This window comes from Takifugu rubripes, chromosome 2 (genome assembly GCF_901000725.2).
Source record: "Takifugu rubripes chromosome 2, fTakRub1.2, whole genome shotgun sequence".
Taxonomy (NCBI): domain Eukaryota; kingdom Metazoa; phylum Chordata; class Actinopteri; order Tetraodontiformes; family Tetraodontidae; genus Takifugu; species Takifugu rubripes.
The window spans coordinates 14,960,797-14,981,027 of record NC_042286.1 but is presented as its reverse complement, the minus strand read 5'-3'; the positions used below and the strand labels follow the sequence as shown (position 1 = coordinate 14,981,027).

The 20,231-nt window shown below is 52.4% G+C and overlaps 1 protein-coding gene across 5 annotated transcripts; it reads left to right on the top strand.

Moving 5' to 3' along the window:
• Window positions 1–1,149: 1,149 nt before the first annotated feature.
• On the top strand, window positions 1,150–20,001 carry smoc1 (SPARC related modular calcium binding 1). Of its 5 annotated transcripts, none has more exons than XM_029830377.1 (15): window positions 1,150–1,259; window positions 1,392–1,495; window positions 9,495–9,660; window positions 9,734–9,817; window positions 10,433–10,548; window positions 10,641–10,740; window positions 11,949–11,996; window positions 13,337–13,429; window positions 13,517–13,588; window positions 14,338–14,530; window positions 15,392–15,474; window positions 16,584–16,689; window positions 17,107–17,351; window positions 17,535–17,568; window positions 19,274–20,001. In XM_029830377.1, exons 1-15 carry the CDS (start codon window positions 1,217–1,219, stop codon window positions 19,308–19,310), a joined length of 1,524 nt encoding a protein of 507 aa, XP_029686237.1. In that variant the 5' UTR covers window positions 1,150–1,216; the 3' UTR covers window positions 19,311–20,001. The 5 variants fall into 5 exon arrangements, with proteins under 5 accessions (XP_029686237.1, XP_029686253.1, XP_029686249.1 ...); XM_029830382.1 differs by having other exon boundaries at window positions 1,151–1,259; window positions 13,373–13,429; window positions 19,271–20,001; XM_029830376.1 differs by having other exon boundaries at window positions 1,151–1,259; window positions 19,271–20,001.
• The last annotated feature ends 230 nt before the right edge of the window (window positions 20,002–20,231 follow it).

Sequence of the window (20,231 nt, the reverse complement as noted above, 5' to 3'; positions counted from 1 at the left end):
CAGACACCTGCTAATTTTGGCCCCCCAGCAGCTCACATGCTGGGGGGCCTTGGGAAGCGCCGCTGCAGTAATTGGGAAGCACATTTCGCCCGGCCGTTCACTCCCCCTTCAGTTTCCCTTTCATGCTCAGCCAAACCACAACAGGATGAAAGTGTCCACCACAACAGCTTCACCCCCCAGAAGAGCTGCTCTGCTCTTCAGATAGAGAAAGTGATCTCGTTAACATTCCAAAAGACTCTCCTGGCGCTCCTCATCCTCCGAAGCATCCCACCCTCAAATGTGGTCCCACGCACCATCGCATGGGCGTTTAGGTCCCGAGAACCTCGAGGCTTTCAGGTTATTCCCGCTGAAGTGCAGCAGCTCTACTCAAGAGGCTCCTCATGAGAAGTTAGAGACACGAAAAGGGAAGGTGGGAGGAAGGTTACCTAACCGGGGTGGGGGGGCCCTGATGGCTCTTAAACACCCACTCAACACTCGACCAGACTCGTCTTTAACCTCACCGTTCATCTGAAAGAGGACGAGACGGAGACAGAGAGACAGAGAGGACGTGAGAGGGGGGCATCTTTTACTCCTGGAAAAGTCCAACAGTAATCAGATTACTTCAGTTCTGATGGCTGGTTTCTATAGAACCAACGACTCATGTTGTTTGTATAAAGGTCATACCCGTGCATCGGGGCACAGGTGGGATTAACAGCGAAACCACAGCCGAGGCGTGCTGCTTTGGCTCCTCCCCCTCCACAGGTGGGTTGGGGTTCGCATTCAACTGAGGAGGGAAATGGGAATTTTCAGGCATTTCTAATCAATCTGTCTCCAATGCCAATCTTAATTCACAATTAAGGTGTAAATCAATTCGAAAGCAGTATTTTTTAAAAGATTAAGTGTCGCGCGCGCGCGCGCGCCCGCGCCCCCCCCCCCCGCGGTGCCTTTGACAGCCACTGAGAGGCTTCCATTGTAGTCCCACTAAACGGGCCTAATGTCGCGGCAGTACTCCCCTCTATTATGGTGCTTTACGTGCACGGCGCTCGTCCCCGCCGCAGCTGTCCAGTACGCTCTGAGGTGGGCGTGGCATGAAAGAGTGGCGTGTACCTCGCCTCTTATTGGACAGCCGCACTGTCAATCACCGGCGCTTCTCCCGCCCCCCCTTTAAATCACGTGGCGATGGTTCCGCAGGCGCGACTCAACCTGACGCAGCCGCGATGAACAGCTGATTGTGCGGATGAAGAGTGCCGACATGCTCAGAACTTCTCAGCCCCCCCGAGGTGAATAGAAGAAGGGAGATCACTAAATAGTTGCGCGTGGTCTTTTTTGAACCTCTGACGTGTTTTGGACGTGTCGGAGCTGTTGACCAGCAGCGTTGACAGACCTTCTACCTGCTGCTCTCACTCCTCCAGAGATGTTGTCGTCAGCGTTGCTCTTCTTCACCTTCTCCCACTTCTTGGCGGCTCCGTTTCTCTCTTTTCTGCCTCACGTCTCCGCGCAGAAGCCTGCATCTCGGGTGAGTGACTTTACCTGCAAGTCTTCAATATAAAGAAAAGCACTGTTATGCGTGTGCGCGTACATTTGAACATGAATACAGAGAGAAAGTGCAAAATTCGAGTTCTGCAAAGCGATCGATAAAGTCAACAAATGACGTCAAAGCCAAGGACATGAAGGGGGCGGATAAATAACATTTGCCAATAAAAAGTAAATAACAATTAGAAGCGTCTCCTCAGTAACCCAAAGGCCTCTTCTTTCTCTAAACCATGAGTGGTTAATGTGGGCTGACGAGCTGCGTCTCTAGACCAGGTTCTGCTGTAGACCAGGTTCTGCTGTAGACCAGGTTCTGCTGTAGACCATCTAAACGGGCATCTCTCAGCATCTGGGGCTGTGCTCCACTTCACTCTTTATGTCTCCCTTATAGAGCCGTTTTAACAAAGCTGCCCAGGTGGAACTAATGTGGGTTTGAGAGGTTTTGTGTCTGGGGGGCAGAGACCAAGTATTTCACAACAACTGTGAAACTTCCCCTCTGTTCAGTCTGCGAGACTCTGGTCTGGAACACAATCGCGGCGGTTTCTTCTGTGACTAAGGCTCCAGAGGTGGTTTTATGTTGTGGCAGATCGAACGTTTGGGTTTGCGAAATCAGAACCTGGTGGATTTTTCCCTTCTTTTCCAAACTGTGCAGGGCTTCAGGCTCTTCTGCAGAAGGAGAAACTCTATCGCCCTGAGGAAACCTTTACAAAAACCACACTGGATGGTCTCCCAGGAACACGGTGATGAAAACGAGCCGCCGGCTCCTTCGGCCCTGGAAACATTTGCTGAAATATCGCTGAGTCATTGTAAAGCTCCATGGCTAAATTCAAAGCAGCCCTATCCCTGACCCGGGGCGGAGGCCACGGTCACTCTCGGCCTCCTGACACCCCCGGAGATACTTTAGCCGTGGCTCACAGCTGCCAGAGCAGGAATTCACACCCCCACATTGATATCAGCACTGAGAGGCTGTGCTAACCTCACCGCGTCGCTCCCGTCTCATTCCCGTCTCCGTCTCAGGCTACATGACGCAATGAGGACACACGTCCAACATTTCTCACGTCTGGGGAATTCAAGACCTCTTCTGGTGATTGATGTTTGCTCAGCTCATCACAGACTCCCAACTGCATCGAACTGCAGCTTTTAATGGCTGCAACGTGATATTTTGTGTGTTTTATGTTGCGCTCAGCGAGGACTCGTCGGCGTAACAAGGTGGGGACGGCGGGGGTGGGTGGGTGGGTGGGGGGGTGTTGAGAAATTAGAGCCAACAAATGAGGATTCCACCCGTTCTTATCCGTCCATCCGCGGTTCCCTCCATCACTCTGAGCTGTTGGGGTCCGGAGAGCGAAGGAAAAGTCACCGCGGATCAAAGCGAACGGAGCCGCAGTCAGAACTTTGCTTCTCTCAAAGCGGCTTTTATTGGCGTGAGCGTCTGGAACCAATAGGTGCACCAATAGGTGCACCAATAGGTGCACGAGGGCCATTGTTGTGTGGTCAGCTAATGACTCTTGGTCACACCTTCAGTGCACAAAGGAACAGGAAGTAGACTTTTGCTCCAAATATGAAACCTGCCGCTGATGGAGGCTCGAGACCAGAAACATCCGAGCACATGAGAAAATGCAGGTTTACACGAACCCGTCGTGGTCCTCGATGGCAGAGATACCGAAATATTTGCTCTAATGAGACCAAAGCTGCTCAGACCATAGAACAAGGAAAACACTCACAAACCCAACACCTGGGCCGGACCTTTTAAAGAATTCTGCACATTGGAAGATCAAACGTGACCCAGGACAAGGTGGCAGGACTGAAGTAGAAGCATCCGACCCCCTTCAGAGGAGCGTCCTGGGAGCAGCACCAGAGCCCTAAAACTGCTGACCCAGAACCAGACAGGACAGTAACACTGATCAGAAGAATTAATGACGTCACTGATGGAGATGAAGGCTAAACCAGAGAATAATAAAGAAAAGCAAATGAGCCCCTTTAGCTTCAATATTGGGTTACCATGACGCTCCTGTCGCCAGACCACAAACAGGAAGGACCCTTTTAGACCTCATCATCTCTGGATGAGAATTCCATGACACGGGGGCGGGTTAGGTGGGGCGGTTCTGCTGCAGGACACGAGCAGTTCGGCTCCCACACCGACTTCATCAGTGACCAATCAAATTGCTTCCATGTGTCTGTCCCCTCTGATAACTGTAATCAGCACAGTTCACGCTCAATTTCAGGGCTTTGTAATCAGCCTAATCAAAGCCAGTCCCAGACCCAGGACCTGGACCAGGCTCAGGACCAGGCACAGGACCAGGCCCAGGCCCAGGGTCAGGACCGGGCTCAGGACCGGGCTCAGGACCAGACCCAGACCCAGGACCAGGCCCAGGCTCAGGGCCAGGCTCAGGACCAGGCTCAGGCACAGGACCAGGCCCAGGGTCAGGCTCAGGACCGGGCTCAGGACCAGACCCAGACTCAGGACCAGGCCCAGGCCCAGGCCCAGACTCAGGACCAGACCCAGGCCCAGACCCATACTCAGGACTAGACTCAGGCCCAGACCCAGGCCCAGGCCCAGACTCAGGCCCAGACTCAGGACCAGGACCAGGCCCAGACTCAGGCCCAGGCCCAGACCCAGGCCCAGACTCAGGACCAGACCCAGGCCCAGACTCAGGACCAGACCCAGGCCCAGGCCCAGACTCAGGACCAGACCCAGGACCAGGCCCAGGCCCAGACTCAGGACCAGACCCAGGCCCAGACTCAGGACCAGGCCCAGACCCAGGACCAGACTCAGGACCAGACCCAGGACCAGGCCCAGACCTAGGCCCAGGCCCACAATTCATCGCTGTGAGGACACATGGCCTGCAGGCAGAAGGGCGTCCTCACCCCAACAAAGCCCGTGTGTGGGCTGGGGTTGACCCTTTTGTATTGTGTGTCGGACTCACACAGCTACACACTTCCTGGGACAGACGACTGTTCTGCAGCCAGGACGCAGCATTAGAGGAAAAACAGGGAATGTTCTTAATCAGATTTAGGACCACTTCCCAAAAAGAAAGAAGCCCCCACCGACTCACTGACACTTTAATTTTTAATTCCTTTCCAGAACTTCAAAAGCAACAGGGGGAAGTCCTCCTCCTCCGTGGCTCTACCCAAGATCCGCCGAGGCAGGTGGAGCTTTGGCCTAAGCAGCGTGCGAACCTCCTTTATTGGCTCTTTATTACGTCTGTTTGATCACATCTGGTCGGACGGCCACAAACGTAAAGCTGTCAAGGAGGAAACGCGTCGAAGCAGAGGGTCAGACATGTGCAGCGCGTTGCTAGGCAACAGGTCACAGGCCAAATACGTCCAGCAGGAGCTGCAAACAGGCAGTTTTGAGCATTTGCACCTTAAGCTGCTCCGTCTGAAGATAACTGCCCCTGTCCTGGGCACACGACACAACCCTGACGCCCAGTTTAGCGTCGGTGGCGTTCGGTTTCCTTTAACTAAACCCTGTTTAAGGACCAAAAGGGATACTCCCCCCGTTAAATGCCCCAAGAGGCCACAACTACCCCGACTGTTGCGATTGCTGTTACCCCCATTACCCTGTTACCCCCGTTACACCCTGTTACCCCGTTAACCCCGTTACCCCCATTACCCCGTTACCTCCGTTAACCCCTGTTACCCCCCGTTACCCCCATTACCCCCCCATTACCCCGTTACCCCCCATTACCCCGTTACCCCCCATTACCCCGTTACCCCCGTTACCCCCCGTTACCCCCCGTTACCCCCCCATTACCCCGTTTACCCCCCCATTACCCCGTTACCCCATTACCCCCCATTACCCCATTACCCCTGTTACCCCCCATTACCCCGTTACCCCCCATTACCCCGTGACCCCCGTTACCCCCATTACCCCGTTACCCCCCGTTACCCCCGTTACCCCCCATTACCCCGTTACCCCCCATTACCCCGTTACCCCCCATTACCCCCCATTACCCCATTACCCCTGTTACCCCCCGTTACCCCCGTTACCCCCCATTAGTACATATGTGAGCGTGTCGTTTGATATGATGGTGCCCAAAGAGGAGAATGAAATAAAGAGTAGAGCTGGTACACAATATCCTCACACACACACACACATACACACACTCACACACATACACACACACACACACACACTCACACACACATACACAGACACTCCACACACACTCACACACGATCAGGTTGTAAGACCATTGAAGGCCATAAAGGAACAGATGAGACACAGACAGAAACAAACTCGTCCTAATTTAATTTGTGACACATTTTACAATTATAATTAATGTCTTCATCAATAAAGTTGCACTCAGCTCTCAATTAGAGTCCGTTTTAGGTGGAACTCCAGCAACCACAACGTTTGAGGACACAAATGAGGACGACCTGTAGACGAATCCGTAGACGATCGTTTCCAACTGTTGCCTCTGTCTCCAGGTCCAACAGGTCATAAAGAGGATTTATTGATAGACCACAGGCCGCTTTTTTATCTTAATAAAACTTTCCACAAAGGAGAAAAGTCTCTTTTTCACCTTTAGCTGCCAACGGTGGAGGCAGATTTGCTCCTTTTTGGAGCTTCAACTCAACTGTTGGTGTATTTGATTAAATCCTGCAGCACTTTATTCCCTTCTTTTATCTCTTGTCTCGGAATTTTAAACAATCTTTTATAGTCTGGGCTGCATCTTTGCTCGGTGATGCTAAATCAAGGCTTTTAGGGGAGAATCAGTGCTCGGGTCTGTGAGTAACGAGGAATTTAGCTCGTTAAACGTGAGATCTCCTCCTTTCCTGATAGAAATCGACCATAAATCTCTGCATGTTTTACGTTGCGCTGCTTTTGGCGGGTTGTCTCCTCAGATAAAAGTATTCCTGCTCTTGCTGGGGAACATCTAAAATGTGTGACGATGATTAGCAGCACCGGCCGGTGCCGTTTATGAGCCCACTTTGCAGCCCAGCCTGCTTTGGTTTCCACCTGATGGTGTTTGATCGTGGCGGTGAGAGCGGTCACGCCGTCGGCCTGAGCGGCCCCGGAGCTGCTGGTACGCTCCAGCACGAGGCCACCGGGGAACTTGGCTGCACGTGCACCTTCTCCAGGAGGGGGAGAGCCTGATCACATCAGCTCATTATTCTACCTGCCAGAGGAGAAAGATCAGACAGCAGGATCGTAGTTGGAAGAGACTTTTAGAAATTAAAGCAGAGGAAGACCTGAAGTCACTGACCAAAATAAGGGTTCAACTATCCTAAACTAATGGTTAACAGATGATTTTTACCACTGGGCATTGAGCAGAAAGTGCATGTGAGTTTTATATTCTCTCCTGGTCTCACTGGACACAGCTAATGTTGACATATCTAATGCTAGCTTAGCATGCCGTGCTGTCCCGTTAGCAAAGCCATTTATACAAAATGTACAGCCATGAAGAATTAAGCGCTCAGCTTTCAGCTGCTTCCGTTCACTCTGACTGGGAGCGTTGAGAACCTTCTGAGATCTTTGTGCAACACTGAGATGCAGCTTCATGAGCAACGACGCCCTGGTTGAAGGTGCAAAGTGCCACCTTTGGCCATACCGTGAGAGCTCATTAAATGGTTCCTTATTGGCACCAACGTCCTCAGCAAACGGAGTCCTGAAGGTTGTTTCTCATTCTCTCGTTTTTGCCGTGACTGGACTTGACGTCTGAGCTGGACAGAATGACGAATGAGTCCGAGTGTTTATTTCCACTCACCGGACAACGAGTCTGAAAATGTGCGATTTAAGAGGCAGGATCCCACCATTCAGGTCATGAGTCAGGCCTCTGTGGGTCTGAGGGTGGGTAGAGGCCCGACTCTGGGGCTCTCCACCTGCAGGAGCGGCCGGCTGGACCCCAAGAGCTGCCTCTAGATCCTCAAGCGGGCAGCTGGCCTGGTCCATCTTTCCTAAACAAAAGGCTGAACTGCTGATTCCTGCAGTCAGCCAACACACATAACGGCTGCATTATTCATCAAAGTGGAGACTTTGGAGAGAACAAAATAGTCCGAACGCATTCGTTTTTTCTGACTTCAGCATTCTTTGTGTTGGTGGGTGCAGCCAAGAGGATGACACGCACGTTTAAACACCAAACGCTCCGCTGGCGTCTCCTGGCGGTCTGCACTTCCTCATGGAGCAGCTCCTCCTGACAACCGATTGGCCGTCGTGCTGCAGCGCCAAAGCTGAGCGCACGTCAAGCTGCCTGGCGTCCTCCTGATGGAGGCTTACAGCGCGATGCGAAACGTCAGGCAACACCCCCAACACACACGTGTGTGTTCTTTCAAAGCTCCGTGGTTGTTATGTGGCCTTTTTGTGGGACTTAATCCCACAACTGTCCTGTTTCAGGCTGCTTTATTTAAGCAAGCCTTGCTGAAACTGTCACGTCTGATGGAATCTGAAGATACCGGAGCTGGAAAATGGCTCCTCGCCCTGCAAGAGCGCTAGCAAAGAAATTAGCAGAGAAAAAGTCCCACATTTGTGATTAATGGGATGATTATTAGGATCATTTCATATCTGTAATTGAGGCTCTGACACGTTTCACTTGTGTTTGGTTTCCAGGCAGAAGGAGGGCAACAAATGTTGGCCAAAAAGTGACAACAAGGATAAAATTCCAGTGCCAACAGTGTCGCTGCCTCTGGAACTCTTAACCTGAGATTTAGTTGTTGAGCAGTCAGTGACAAGGTGGTCTTTGGTGACGAGCACTAGCCTTTAGCTCCGCCCTGCGGACGCCACGGTGGCCCGTTTGTTTATCAACAGCATGGCTGGGTTCCTCTCAGCCAGTCACGTTGCAGCATTTGGCATCTCTGGTTGCCCTCAGACGTTCTGATGTTGTTGGTCCAGGATGGATGGAAAAGCCGTGAATTCAGCTGCACTGATTGAAGGTCTCTTTTTCACCGTCTCCAAATCCGTCTGATTATTCTTTCAAATGGTTTCTAAGTATTTTTTGATGATGTTGAAACTAAAGCATCTCAGAACGAGGAGAGAGCTCAAATGTTTGAAACGAGGCTCCTTCTGACAGCTGCTTCAGGTCCTCTCAGTTGGCCTGCTCTTATGTTCTACCACCTTCCTACCTGCCCTTAGTGAGCCCTGAATGAGCCCTGAATGAGCTCTTAGTGAGCCCTGAATGAGCCCTGAATGAGCTCTTAGTGAGCCCTGAATGAGCCCTGAATGAGCTCTTAGTGAGCCCTGAATGAGCTCTGAATGAGCCCTGAATGAGCTCTTAGTGAGCCCTGAATGAGCCTGAATGAGCCCTGAATGAGTCCTGAATGAGCCCTGAATGAGCTCTTAGTGAGCCCTGAATGAGCTCTTAGTGAGCCCTGAATGAGCCCTGAATGAGTCCTGAATGAGCCCTGAATGAGTCCTGAATGAGCCTGAATGAGTCCTGAATGAGCTCTTAGTGAGTCCTGAATGAACCTGAATGAGTCCTGAATGAGCTCTTAGTGGGCCCTGAATGAGCCTGAATGAGCCTGAATGAGCCCTGAATGAGCCTGAATGAGCCCTGAATGAGCCTGAATGAGCCCTGAATGAGCCCTGAATGAGCCTGAATGAGGCCTGAATGAGTCCTGAATGAGCCCTGAATGAGCCCCGATGGAGCTCTCTCGTGCGGGCTGCAGAGCTCCAGAGCTCCAGCAACAGGCCTGGAGTGAGAAATACATCTGAGAAAGTTTCATCTGCTTCATGTTCTTCTCTTTGCTGCTGCAGTTCAGCACTTGTCAGATATTTAGATTTTTCAGCTTGTTTTTAAAGCCAGCTGAGAGGATTCAGGAGATCGACGATACCTGACGCCAGCTCTGAGGACGGGAGCCTGGATAGAGACAAAGGTGACCCAGTTTGTCCCCAGTTGGCTGAATCAAAGCGTTGTTCCCAGACAGTGACAGAGGGAAACCAGCTTTGAAGTGTGTTAGCAGCTGAGGAAGCAGTTCAAGTCTTCCAGAAATGTGGTGCCACTTAAATTCCTCGTGTCACACCTGCGTTGTGTGTGTTGTCATTGCAGTGGCTGATCGGAGACAGAGACAGTCACTGTGGGGTCATCTGCACACGGACGCAGGTGAAGCCGGTGTGCGGCTCGGATGGGCGGAGCTACGAGAGCGCCTGCGAGCTGCAGAGGGCGCGCTGCAGAGACAAAACCCTGACGGTGGCGCCCCGCGGCCGCTGCAGAGGTCTGGACCGGCGGCCAAAGATCCAAAAAGAAATTCCAAACGACACCAAATCATGTCTTTTTTCACCTGTCAGGTAGAAACTGGGCGAAAATCGACCAGTTGCCGGCGGCTCCGGCGCCAACGTCGGCGTCAGAAGTCAGAGACCCGGAGGTGAAAGGTAAGACCACCGGCGGGACACCAGCAGAGGAGCCGAGAGGCGACCCTGTAAGCTGTCTGTGGACACATCAAACACACAACAAACCGGTACTGATTTGGGAGGGCGGCTCAAACGGCCCCTTCAGGACTCGAAGGTTTGACCTCCGCAGGGCCGGAAGGGCAGCAGACATGAACAGCTTTGCAGGGCAGCTCGGATCTTCACGCCCGTTCCGTTAGAGAAGGAAGCTGCCGGCCCGTTTTGGCCCTTTTGGCCGCAGAGCTGAGAAACACCACCAGACAGAAGCAAACAGGTGGGATGAGAACAGCACGGCTCTCAGAATCACACCTGAGGCTCGGGTGGACCCGGGTGCTGAGTCAAGGCTCGTTAGTAGAGGATGACTCAGCACTGGAACCACGTCTATATCCTGGGCCACGGCGGCTCCACTTAGGGCCCTCGTAGACCTTTATTTAGGAGGATGTCCGACTCCTCTCAGGTCAGAGACGGACTGTTTACACAGGGTGGTGTTGCTCAGCTCCCACTAACCAAAGGGGTCCAGAGGCGTCTGGTGGCTGGCGCTGGCGCCCCAGGTGAGGTGTCCTTCCAGAGAACGGCTCAACACCTGTGCCCACCTTACAGATGCAGGAGGCCAGTCCAAGTGCCGTGCTGATAGGAGCCAGGCTCTGGACCAAGCAAGGAGACCTCAGGAGTCCACGTTTGTGCCAGAATGCAACGAGGACGGGACATTTGCCCAGGTGTGTTTACAGCTCCTCCTCTTCCTCTTAGGTTGGGAAGACAGTTAGAAAAGCAGGTTTTCACCCGAGTTTACCTGGTTTGGCCTCTGCAGGTGCAGTGTCACACCCTGACAGGTTACTGCTGGTGCGTCACCAGTGATGGCAAACCGGTGAGCGGCTCCTCCGTGCACAACAGGACCCCGGTGTGTTCAGGTACTGTGGGAAGAACAAACGCTTGGTACCAGTGAGGGCACTGGACAACGTGTCCAGGGCTCAGTGTGGTGGGACGGTTCTGATCATCTCACAGCTTAGCTGCACACTCCGTTTCACGTCCTAAACGTTCAGCACCTTTAAAGTAGAACAAGAGAATTCTGGCAGCGCAGAGAACAGCTGGGCTGCTGCTGGAGGTCCAGGCCGAAGCTGTTGGACCTTCAACAGTAAAAGAGCAGCTGAGCCACGGCCGACAGAGCCGCCTTTGTTTCACGCTCCAGGGACGGAGCAGCCTCAAGGTCAGCCTGGAGGCTAATGGCCCTACATCCAGGGCCCCCCGGAGCAGCGGGGCCCGGCACGCTCATCCGGGATGGGAACACTTTAGGATAATCGCCATCATTTTCCCTCAGTGGGAACTAGAGAGGCTCTCTGGCAGAGGTCCGGGTGCTCGGTCTGAAGCTCGTTCTCAGCTGCATCCAGCTGGGCTCCTTCAGCCGTCTCCCCCCTCGGACCTTTCCTGGGTCCGAGGGGGTCACCTCAGCCCCCCGGCCCCCCAGCCACGTCCTCGTTACCATTTAGCATCGTCAGCCGTCGTTGTCTCCTGGAGAACTTGTGAGACGGCTGAACCGAGAGCAGCTGCTGGAGTTGTTTCTTCAGCTGGGTCTGCGTTTTAGGCTTCAACTCAACGGTTTTCAACAGGAACCTTGTGGGTTCTATCATCTGCTGACACTGTCTGAGCCAGAACCAGAACCAGAATCTCCTCAGTCTGAGCCAGATCTGCCACCTTTACTGGCACACTCACACCTTCTGTCACCCACATCAATCATCTCACATACGTTTGCAGGAAACTTCCATGAATTTATGGGAACTCACGTGGGACCAAGCGACCCGCCAGGTGCCCGTCTCCGACCCAGGTTGCCTCCGACCCTTCGCTCTTATCACAGTCGTTGCCTAAAATGTGCATCCATGCATGGAAGCCATAACCTGCATGTGAGGAGATGCTACCCAGACCTGTGGGACGTTTCCCTGTCCTCAGGCCTAACACAACGTAGCCGCCCAACTCCGGTAGATCGGCCGGTCCACCTGGGCGGGCTCCTCTGGGGGAACATGGTTCCCACCACGTTTCCGTGTTTTGGAGTGTTTTCATTTGGAATCCGCTGATGTTCTGGAGCTCTGCTGGTGCTGCTCAACTGCTTGTGTCTCATTTACAGGCTCAGTCACTGAAAAACCTCCTGGGCCGTCCAACTCTGGTCGAAAAGGTGAGTTGAGATCTGCTGCCCGTCTGCACGAGTGAGTGAGTGATGGAGAACTTTCCTAAGTGACCCGTTTATGAGCAGAACGTGGATCCACGCTGTTCCGCTGCGTCCTCCATGAATGCACCAATCACATCGTGTCCTTCTGTCACTTCCTGCTTTTATACTCGTTCCAAACCAATTCAGGGACACGCTTAGTTTTCCGAGTGTCTAGTGACCTGGAACCTTCCGGAAATGTCTGAATCCGTTTTCAGTCCGGTAAATGTGCCATCAGCCCGGCTCGTCCCCGACCTGCTGCCTGTCCACACGCGTCCTCCCGACGGGTCACTGATGTTCTGAGGGTTTGTCCTCAGGTTCTTTAAGGACCCTGTAGCGTTGCTAGATCTCTGTGGTGTTTATGACTAAATTATTTTCTAAGGAACCTTCCAGAAGCTGCGATGCTGCACCAGGGTGAGTGAAGGGGGGGGGGGGGGGGGGGGGGGGCTTCTCCATTAGCTGCTGCTGAGTTTAGGGGCAACAGACGTTTACCTCAACCAGGTTACAGTGGTTGAAAGTTCAACTACATGCTGCTCAATCAGCTCCCCCTCTTCCTCTTACCCCCCTCCTCCTCTTACCCCCCCTACTCCCCCTCCCCCTCCTCCTCTTACCCCCCTCCTCCTCTTACCCCCCCTACTCCCCCTCCCCCTCCTCCTCTTACCCCCCTCCTCCTCTAACCCCCCCCTACTCCCCCTGCACCTCCTCCTCTTACCCCCCTACTCCCCCTCCCCCTCCTCCTCTTACCCCCCTACTCCCCCTCCCCCTCCTCCTCTAACCCCCCCTACTCCCCCTGCCCCTCCCCCTCTTAGCCCCCTCCTCCTCTAACCCCCCCTACTCCCCCTCCTCCTCTTATCCCCCCTCTCCCCCCCCTCCTCCTCTTACCCCCCCTCACCCCCCCCCCCCCCCCCCCCCCTCCGTGTATGGTCACACATTCAGCACCAGTTATGAGAGTGTGTGAGTGTGTAGAGGAGTGGTGTGTGTGTGGGAAATGTGTTGTCTGTCTGTCTGCCTGCCTGTCTGTATGCCTGTCTGTCTGCCTGTCTGTCTGTCTGTCTGCCTGTCTGCCTGTCTGTCTGTCTGCCTGTCTGTCTGCCTGTCTGTCTGCCTGTCTGTCTGTCTGCCTGTCTGTCTGCCTGTCTGTCTGTCTGCCTGTCTGTCTGTCTGTCTGCCTGTCTGTCTGCCTGTCTGTCTGTCTGCCTGCCTGTCTGTCTGTCTGTCTGTCTGTCTGTCTGTCTGTCCTGGCCGGGCCATGTGCAAATCCCAATCATTCAACCCTTCTGGAGAGTAGATCCTATTAACCTCAGTAATAGTCGTCTCCTTCATTTTCTTTCTCACCCTCAACCCAGACGATGGCTCCAGGCCCCCCCCCACCATGGAGACCCACGTCCCTGCGGAGGGTGATGGTGGGTGGAGGCAGCAGACACACAACAAATCACCCTTGCGAACAACAGTCCAACACTTGCGTGAGCGCTCATCTGTTGCTCTTGCAGAAATCACGGGGCCGACCTTATGGAACAAACAACGGGAGAACAAACAAAACAGCTCCAGCTCCAGGAAACAAGGTCAGCCTGATAGCTTCACACGCACACACACACACACACACACACACACACACACACACACACACACACACACACACACAACCCCCCAGGCCTGTGTGGCCACGCCAAGAGGACGTCTCTTGCTTTGGAACCTTCGCTGTCACATTTATACGTGTTGGTGTGTGTGTGTGTGTGTGTGAAGCTATCAGGCTGACCTTGTGTGTGTGTGTGTGTGTGTGTGTGTGTGTGTGAGGACTCTGCGCAGCCTCCACGCTGGCTGGTTCGCTGACAGACGCGACCAGAGCTCCAAATATGAGCTTTTCTCTGCTGCTCCAGACACCTAAAATAGAACAACAGGCGTTTCTCTTTCCTTCAATCCTGAACTGCATCAATTCTTCACAAACAAAGTGAACGGTCAGAGAACGTGCACGTATTTCCTGTTCAGTAAAAAACGCAGGCACGTGCGTCTGCAGCTGCCTGAGATTGGTCTTAATGCCAATTCACTGGTTCCGCTGCAGACGAGACCTTCTGGAGACAATATTGGAGCCATTATCCCACAGCTGAGAACCATTGAAGTGATGAGGAGAGCTGCGATGGGAGCACCTGGGCAGGGAGGGGAGGGAGTGTGTGTGTGTGTGTGTGTGTGTGTGTGTGTGTGTGTGTGTGTGTGTGTGTGTGTGTGTGTGTGCGTGCGTGTGAGACCCAGCGCTAGGATCAGAGATGCTAGCTGTGTCAGGCCTTTGTATTGAATGTGCTTCTCATGGTTTTAGAGAAGGTTCCCTCTTGTGACCAGGAGCGACAGAGCGCGCTGGAGGAAGCTCGGCAGAATTCTCGTCAGGCTTTTTTCATCCCCGACTGTGGACCCGGAGGACTTTATAAGGCGGTCCAGTGCCACCAGTCCACAGGCTACTGCTGGTGTGTTCTGGTGGACACAGGACGGCCCATCCCTGGAACCTCCACCAGGTAACCTGTTTATAGGAGCCAAGAAAAGGTCCAGTTACATCTGATCTGTTGGGCTGAGGTGGGCAAAGGTGTCTCCTGCTCATAAACACGCCGCGTTTGCTCTGTTTCGGAGCCGCCGCTGCTCTTTCTACTGGTTTCTACTGGTTTCTACTGGTTTCTACTGGGAACTGACGGAGGCTCGGTGGCTTTTGGCAAAAGCTCCATGTCAGAGAGAAGCAGATGAAGTAACAGGATAAAGGAGGATTTGCTCATCGTGTCCTTTAATCTGAGGACACATCAGTAAATAATGAGCCTCCTTCGCCTCTCCAAGGAAGCGACTGATCCTCAGGAGACGCCGCCGTCAGAGACGCCGCCGAGCCGCTCACGTCCTCCCAGGAACGGCCAGCAGGGACTTTGTGTCTTGGATGATTGAAAAAGCCTGAAAGCGAGCTGCTACTAGAGGGAGAGCTGACGGTAAATGAGAGCCACATGCTCCGTTTCCACCCACCGCCGACACAAACGCCAGGAGAAAACGCGTCACGCTGTGAAGAATGTCGGCGTGATTCTGTGAAAAGAATCTGGGCAGCACTAATCTGACATTAGGAGTTTAGCTAGTGAGGAAACAAACAGATCAAACCAAAGAGCAGAGCAGCAGGCCGCCGTCCCGGCTCCGATCAGGAGGGCAGAACCTTCCCAGGCCCAACAGACCCAGAGGAAGCTCATCTGCACTGGTGCTGCTTTTGTTGCGTTCTGTTGAGTCCAGTTTCAGGCTGTTGGGGTTTGTTTTGAGTTTGAGATGAGATGCTTCACGCTCAGCTCACGTTTCAGCCGCCCATTCGCTCCCTTTCTTCCCGGTTGCTGACGGCCTTCCTGCTCTAACAGGTACCAGACGCCGGAGTGTGACGCCGCTGCACGTTCTCAGCTCTCGGGCCTAGAAGATCCGTTCCAAGGCCGAGAACTGCCAGGTTGTATATGATCCAATCGCACCTTTGCTGCTGCTCCTGCGTGGCCTTCTCACACCTAGTTAGACAACAGCTAATGCTAATCTGTGCTTTAGGTAGTCAGATGACCCAAAGCATGAACTAGTTTAAATCTTTCCTAGTCATCAGACCTGCTAATGCGGGAGCGAGCGCTGATGGCCGCCAGGCCCAGGTGGCCACCCCGACACGCTCGCGTTCCTCTGCACACGTAGAACAACCAACAGGTGATTCCACATGCTGGGCTCAAACATTCCATCAGTTTGATGGTAAAGGACCAGAACGAAGGATTTGACTTGAAATCGCAGCTTGTGGCGTTGGCGTTGCTGCACAGATCAGAGCGCAGAGGTCACGACCTCAGCGGCCCACGTTACTGTGTGTTTCCCCATCGTTTAGGGCTTCAGCGTAACTCTCATTTAACTCCCATCTGGTGCGTTTACACAGTCGAGAAGGACTCCTGACTGTGCAGCAGATGTGTGGCTCATTTTATAGAAGCTGTGAGGGTTGAGGCCGTACGGGGGGGTCGTTTATGTACTGCTGAGCTATTAAGCACCACAAAAGCAGGCGGTTACATGGGCTCCATGCAGAGCAGAGACCCAGCGCTCGTAGTTTGGCTCCTCTCAGATCCGTGAGAGCCGACCGGCGTGGATGAAGGGAGCTGGAGAAGCTGGAGCCTCAGCTGGTTCAGCAGCAGAACACCTGTCACAGATCTCCACCAAAGACCAGAAGAAGGAGGAGATCGGGGAGGCCTGAGTGAAGGAGAGGGACGTTAGCTAGCTTTGCAGCTGTGTTTGAAGTTTCCCTAGAAGAGACACAATTAGGAGGGGAAACGTTTGCACGGGTTCGGCCTCCCATTAAAGCCAAACATCTGGGCCATTAGAAAGAGCTACCAAGGTGTTTTGAGTTGTGTCATAAAAGTTAACAGGTCTGCGCAGCAAAACGCACACCTCTGTTCCGACTTCAAACCTCTGAGTTAACTTTAAACACTTAACGGTGACCAAGTCAATCTTAAAATCCACCACAGGGACCCGTCACATGGCCGCGCTGGGAGAACCACCTCAGCTGTGGCAGCTCATGTTGTTTCTGATTTGTGCCAGGCTGCCCAGAAGGGAAGAAACTGGAATTCATTACAAGCTTGTTAGACGCCCTCACCACAGACATGGTGCACGCTATAAACTCACCGGCCCCCTCTGGTGGTGGGAGGTAAGTACAGCGTTATATTAATAAAGCTGATATTATGGTGATCATTAAGTTGAGGGGTGGGATTTAACTATATAAAAGAAAGAGACCACAAGCTTGTCTTTACAACTGTGAACAGCTTTAAAAATGAGCTTTAAAAAATCCCTTCCATCCTTTTCCAACTATTTACTGGAAGATAAAGGCACAAAGTCACGGAGTCCCACCACAACTCTGCCTGATATGTCCTCACACTTGTCTCATTTCATTTAACGAGGACATTCTGTGGCTCATACGCGTCAGCTTTAGAATGTAAGGAGGGGGGGGGGGGGGGGGGGGGGGCACAGGCCTGTTCTGTAGCCTCGCTCATCCCTGCACCTTCACATTAAAGGGTTTTCCCGGTGCTGCTCTCATACCGCTGTGCTTACGTCTAACTCTCCTCAGGTTTGCTGAACCGGACCCCAGTCACACTCTGGAGGAACGGGTGGTGCACTGGTACTTTGCCCAGCTGGATAACAACAGCAGCCACGACATAAACAAGAAGGAGCTCAAGCCCTTGAAGAGATACCTGAAGAAGAAAGCCAAACCCAAGAAATGTGCCCGCAAGTTCATCGACTACTGTGACCTGAACAAGGACAGGACCATCTCCCTGCAGGAGCTGAAGGGCTGCCTGGGTGTCAGCAAGGAGGGTGAGAGGAGACACTGCTGCACACCTCTGGATAACACCTGGCTCCTCCAGAAAGTCCTGTAGTAGTGGATCACATCTGCTGTCTGGCCTGGAAACTAACAGCAACATTCTAAAATCATGGTTTTCTATACTGAAGGTGAACTCGGTGACGAGCACTTAGTCTTGATTTTTCCTCATTTTGCAGGAAGCTCAACAACAAGTGGGACCCACAGGACAAGGCAAGGGCCCGGTTGTTCAGTGAGGTTAACGAATGTGCTTTTACTAACTGGCCGGTGACACTAACATGGAGCCAAGCAGTAAGTACGAGGAACTGATCCTGCATCGGTGCTGCTTCCTGAAGCCTTCTCGTCTTCATGATGCCTAACATAAGCAGCTGTGTGCAGCAGAACTGCCCTCGCTGCAACAGAACATGTACAGTCGGCCATCTTTTCAACCCCCCATTATCGGACCCACCGGTCCTGCCGAGCGTCCGCCGGGCCTTTTGGCTGCCTCGCAGCGCTGAGCTCATTCATTTATCCTGGAGCGGCCCAGAAGGGCCATCACGTCAGACCTCTTGGACCCTGGCTACGCTGCCAGGACAAACAGCCCCCACAGGGCAGAGAAGACTTGGTGAGGTTTTATTTTCCCTGTTAGTCACTGAATATCATCTTCATCCCTGAGACGGCGGCGAAAGGCCTCAGCTCCTTACGCTGCCACTCAAACACGCTAAGCTAGCGTTAATTAGCCCGTAAAAACAGCACCTGGGCTCATTCAGGCTCCGTAGTCTCACAGAGAGCCTCGGCACGCAGCGGCACCGTCACCAGGGTCCTGCCGAGGGGACGTGGAATGTGTGAGGAGCTGAGAAGCTCCTGGCACCAGGACAGAGGCCCGGAGCAGGGGGTGCAGGTGCCCCCGCCTCACGTCTCCTTCACCTCTGTGAGAAGTGTGTTCTTTATGCTCCCAATTGAGTTCAGAAACACAAACACGGGCCTGGATAAGTACAAACACATGCAGGTCCAGAACGCACCAACGTGCACGGGCATTTTTACCTCTGATTTATTGGGGGGGTTTTTTGGCTGCCATAAACTGCAGCTCTGCAGTCAGACCGAAAATAGTGGAAGTTGTTTTACTGCTGCAGAACGTTCGGATCAGCTCTGCCGTATGTCGTCCCAGTTCTGCTTTGATGTGCTAAAGCTAAAGCTTTATTCACGTGTGTGGACCACATCGCCACACAACTCCCAACCTTTACTGTTCCTACAGCGATGTAGGGTCAGGCCTTGCTGGGATTACAACCTGAAGGTTCAGAGGCTCAGTTCACCTGTGAAGCACGAATCCCGCAGGTGAGGCCTGCTGAGCCCGTTTATGTCGGGCTCCTCCCGGTTTCTCCCACCTGCGTCCATCATTAGGCAGGAATGAAGGCAAGACGTTATGAGGCAGGTCTGTCCTCCCTGAGCCAACAGCCACAACACTTGTGCTTTAATTAGTGGCACCCAACACAGCGCACACACGTGCGCTCTGACAGGTAAATGCTCACGTCACCAGCACCATGACTGAAACACAAAAAAGCAAGGTGGCCAGGGAGAGGCCGGAGCTTTGGGTTGCTTCCAGGATTTAGTTGTTTTTATCATAATAGAACCCAAGTGAAAATGTACATTATTTTTTCAATGAAGCGAACTAGCAACATCAGAAAAAATGAAAAGGCTTTTGGATCTAAATGCAAGACTAAGGTGATACATACCTCATCTCAATTTAGAGCTAGTTTTGTATTTGGGTTTTTTCAACATTAGTTAAGTGATGAAATGAATAAAAATGACTACTTGCTGCCGCCTGGTGGTCACTTCGTGGAACTGCAGCGTGCAGGACACGTACGGCTCCTGGTTTAAAAAGATATTTTACTCATTTAAAAGTCTAATTTAAACTGGGTTATGCTTTTGTTCACAGCAGGTCGTCCAGTGTGAGAAGGGAAGGATCCCGAAGCTAGAGAGAGAGCAGAGAAAGGGCATCTGCACGCTGGCTGACAGGAAAGAGAAAGTTGGAGCAAAACATCGAGAAGATCCTGAGTTTGGTTTTTAAAGGAAAACAAAGTAGCGCCAAAATATTTGCACTTTCTCCTCCCCATGTTTTATTTGCTGTGCATTTTTTTCCTCTTGAAGTGGCTGTAAAGGACCTAACTGTAAAGACTCATCACTGGACGGCGTGTTGGTGACCACAGTTCTCCCCAGTTTCTTCTGCAGTTGTCATTTATTCTCCGATAACAACAACAGGCACTAACACTGTTTTATCAGCTGACATATTCCCCCAGCATGTAGCACAAGAGAGGGTGGTACCGCACCAAAGAGGGGCCCAAACGTTGAACAGGAGGTCCTGGTAACATGCAGCACCTATTAAACTGTGACCGTGATGCGACTTTATCAGCACCTGATTAGCTGGACCACCACTTGCACTGTGCACAACTTTCTACACACATTAACATTTTGTCTTCAGAATCAGATTTTTGTGGGAAAGAATGTCCAAACTTTGTTGTCTGCTATTCGTTTAGGACATTTTAGGAAAGTCAAGTTCCACCCAAAACCTTTGTGAGAACTTTATGTTGTATGTATTCTGAAATTTTCTACTTTTTTAATAAAGTTTGTGCTAACAAAATCATATCAATAAAGACTTGTGAAGACCTGCAGGCATGTACCTGAGCAGCAGCTACACATCCCATAATCCACTGCTTCAGCTTCTACATCTGCTTTAGATGGTTTGGATACGCTGTTAATTAATTGCGCAACATGTCAAACATCCCAAAATAACCCGGAGACGTTGGCAACGTTAGCGAGATCTTCTCACATCTGCTCACCAACACGTAGAAACCACAGATATTTGTGCAGAAATACCGCGGTGGGGGGGCATCAGGTAC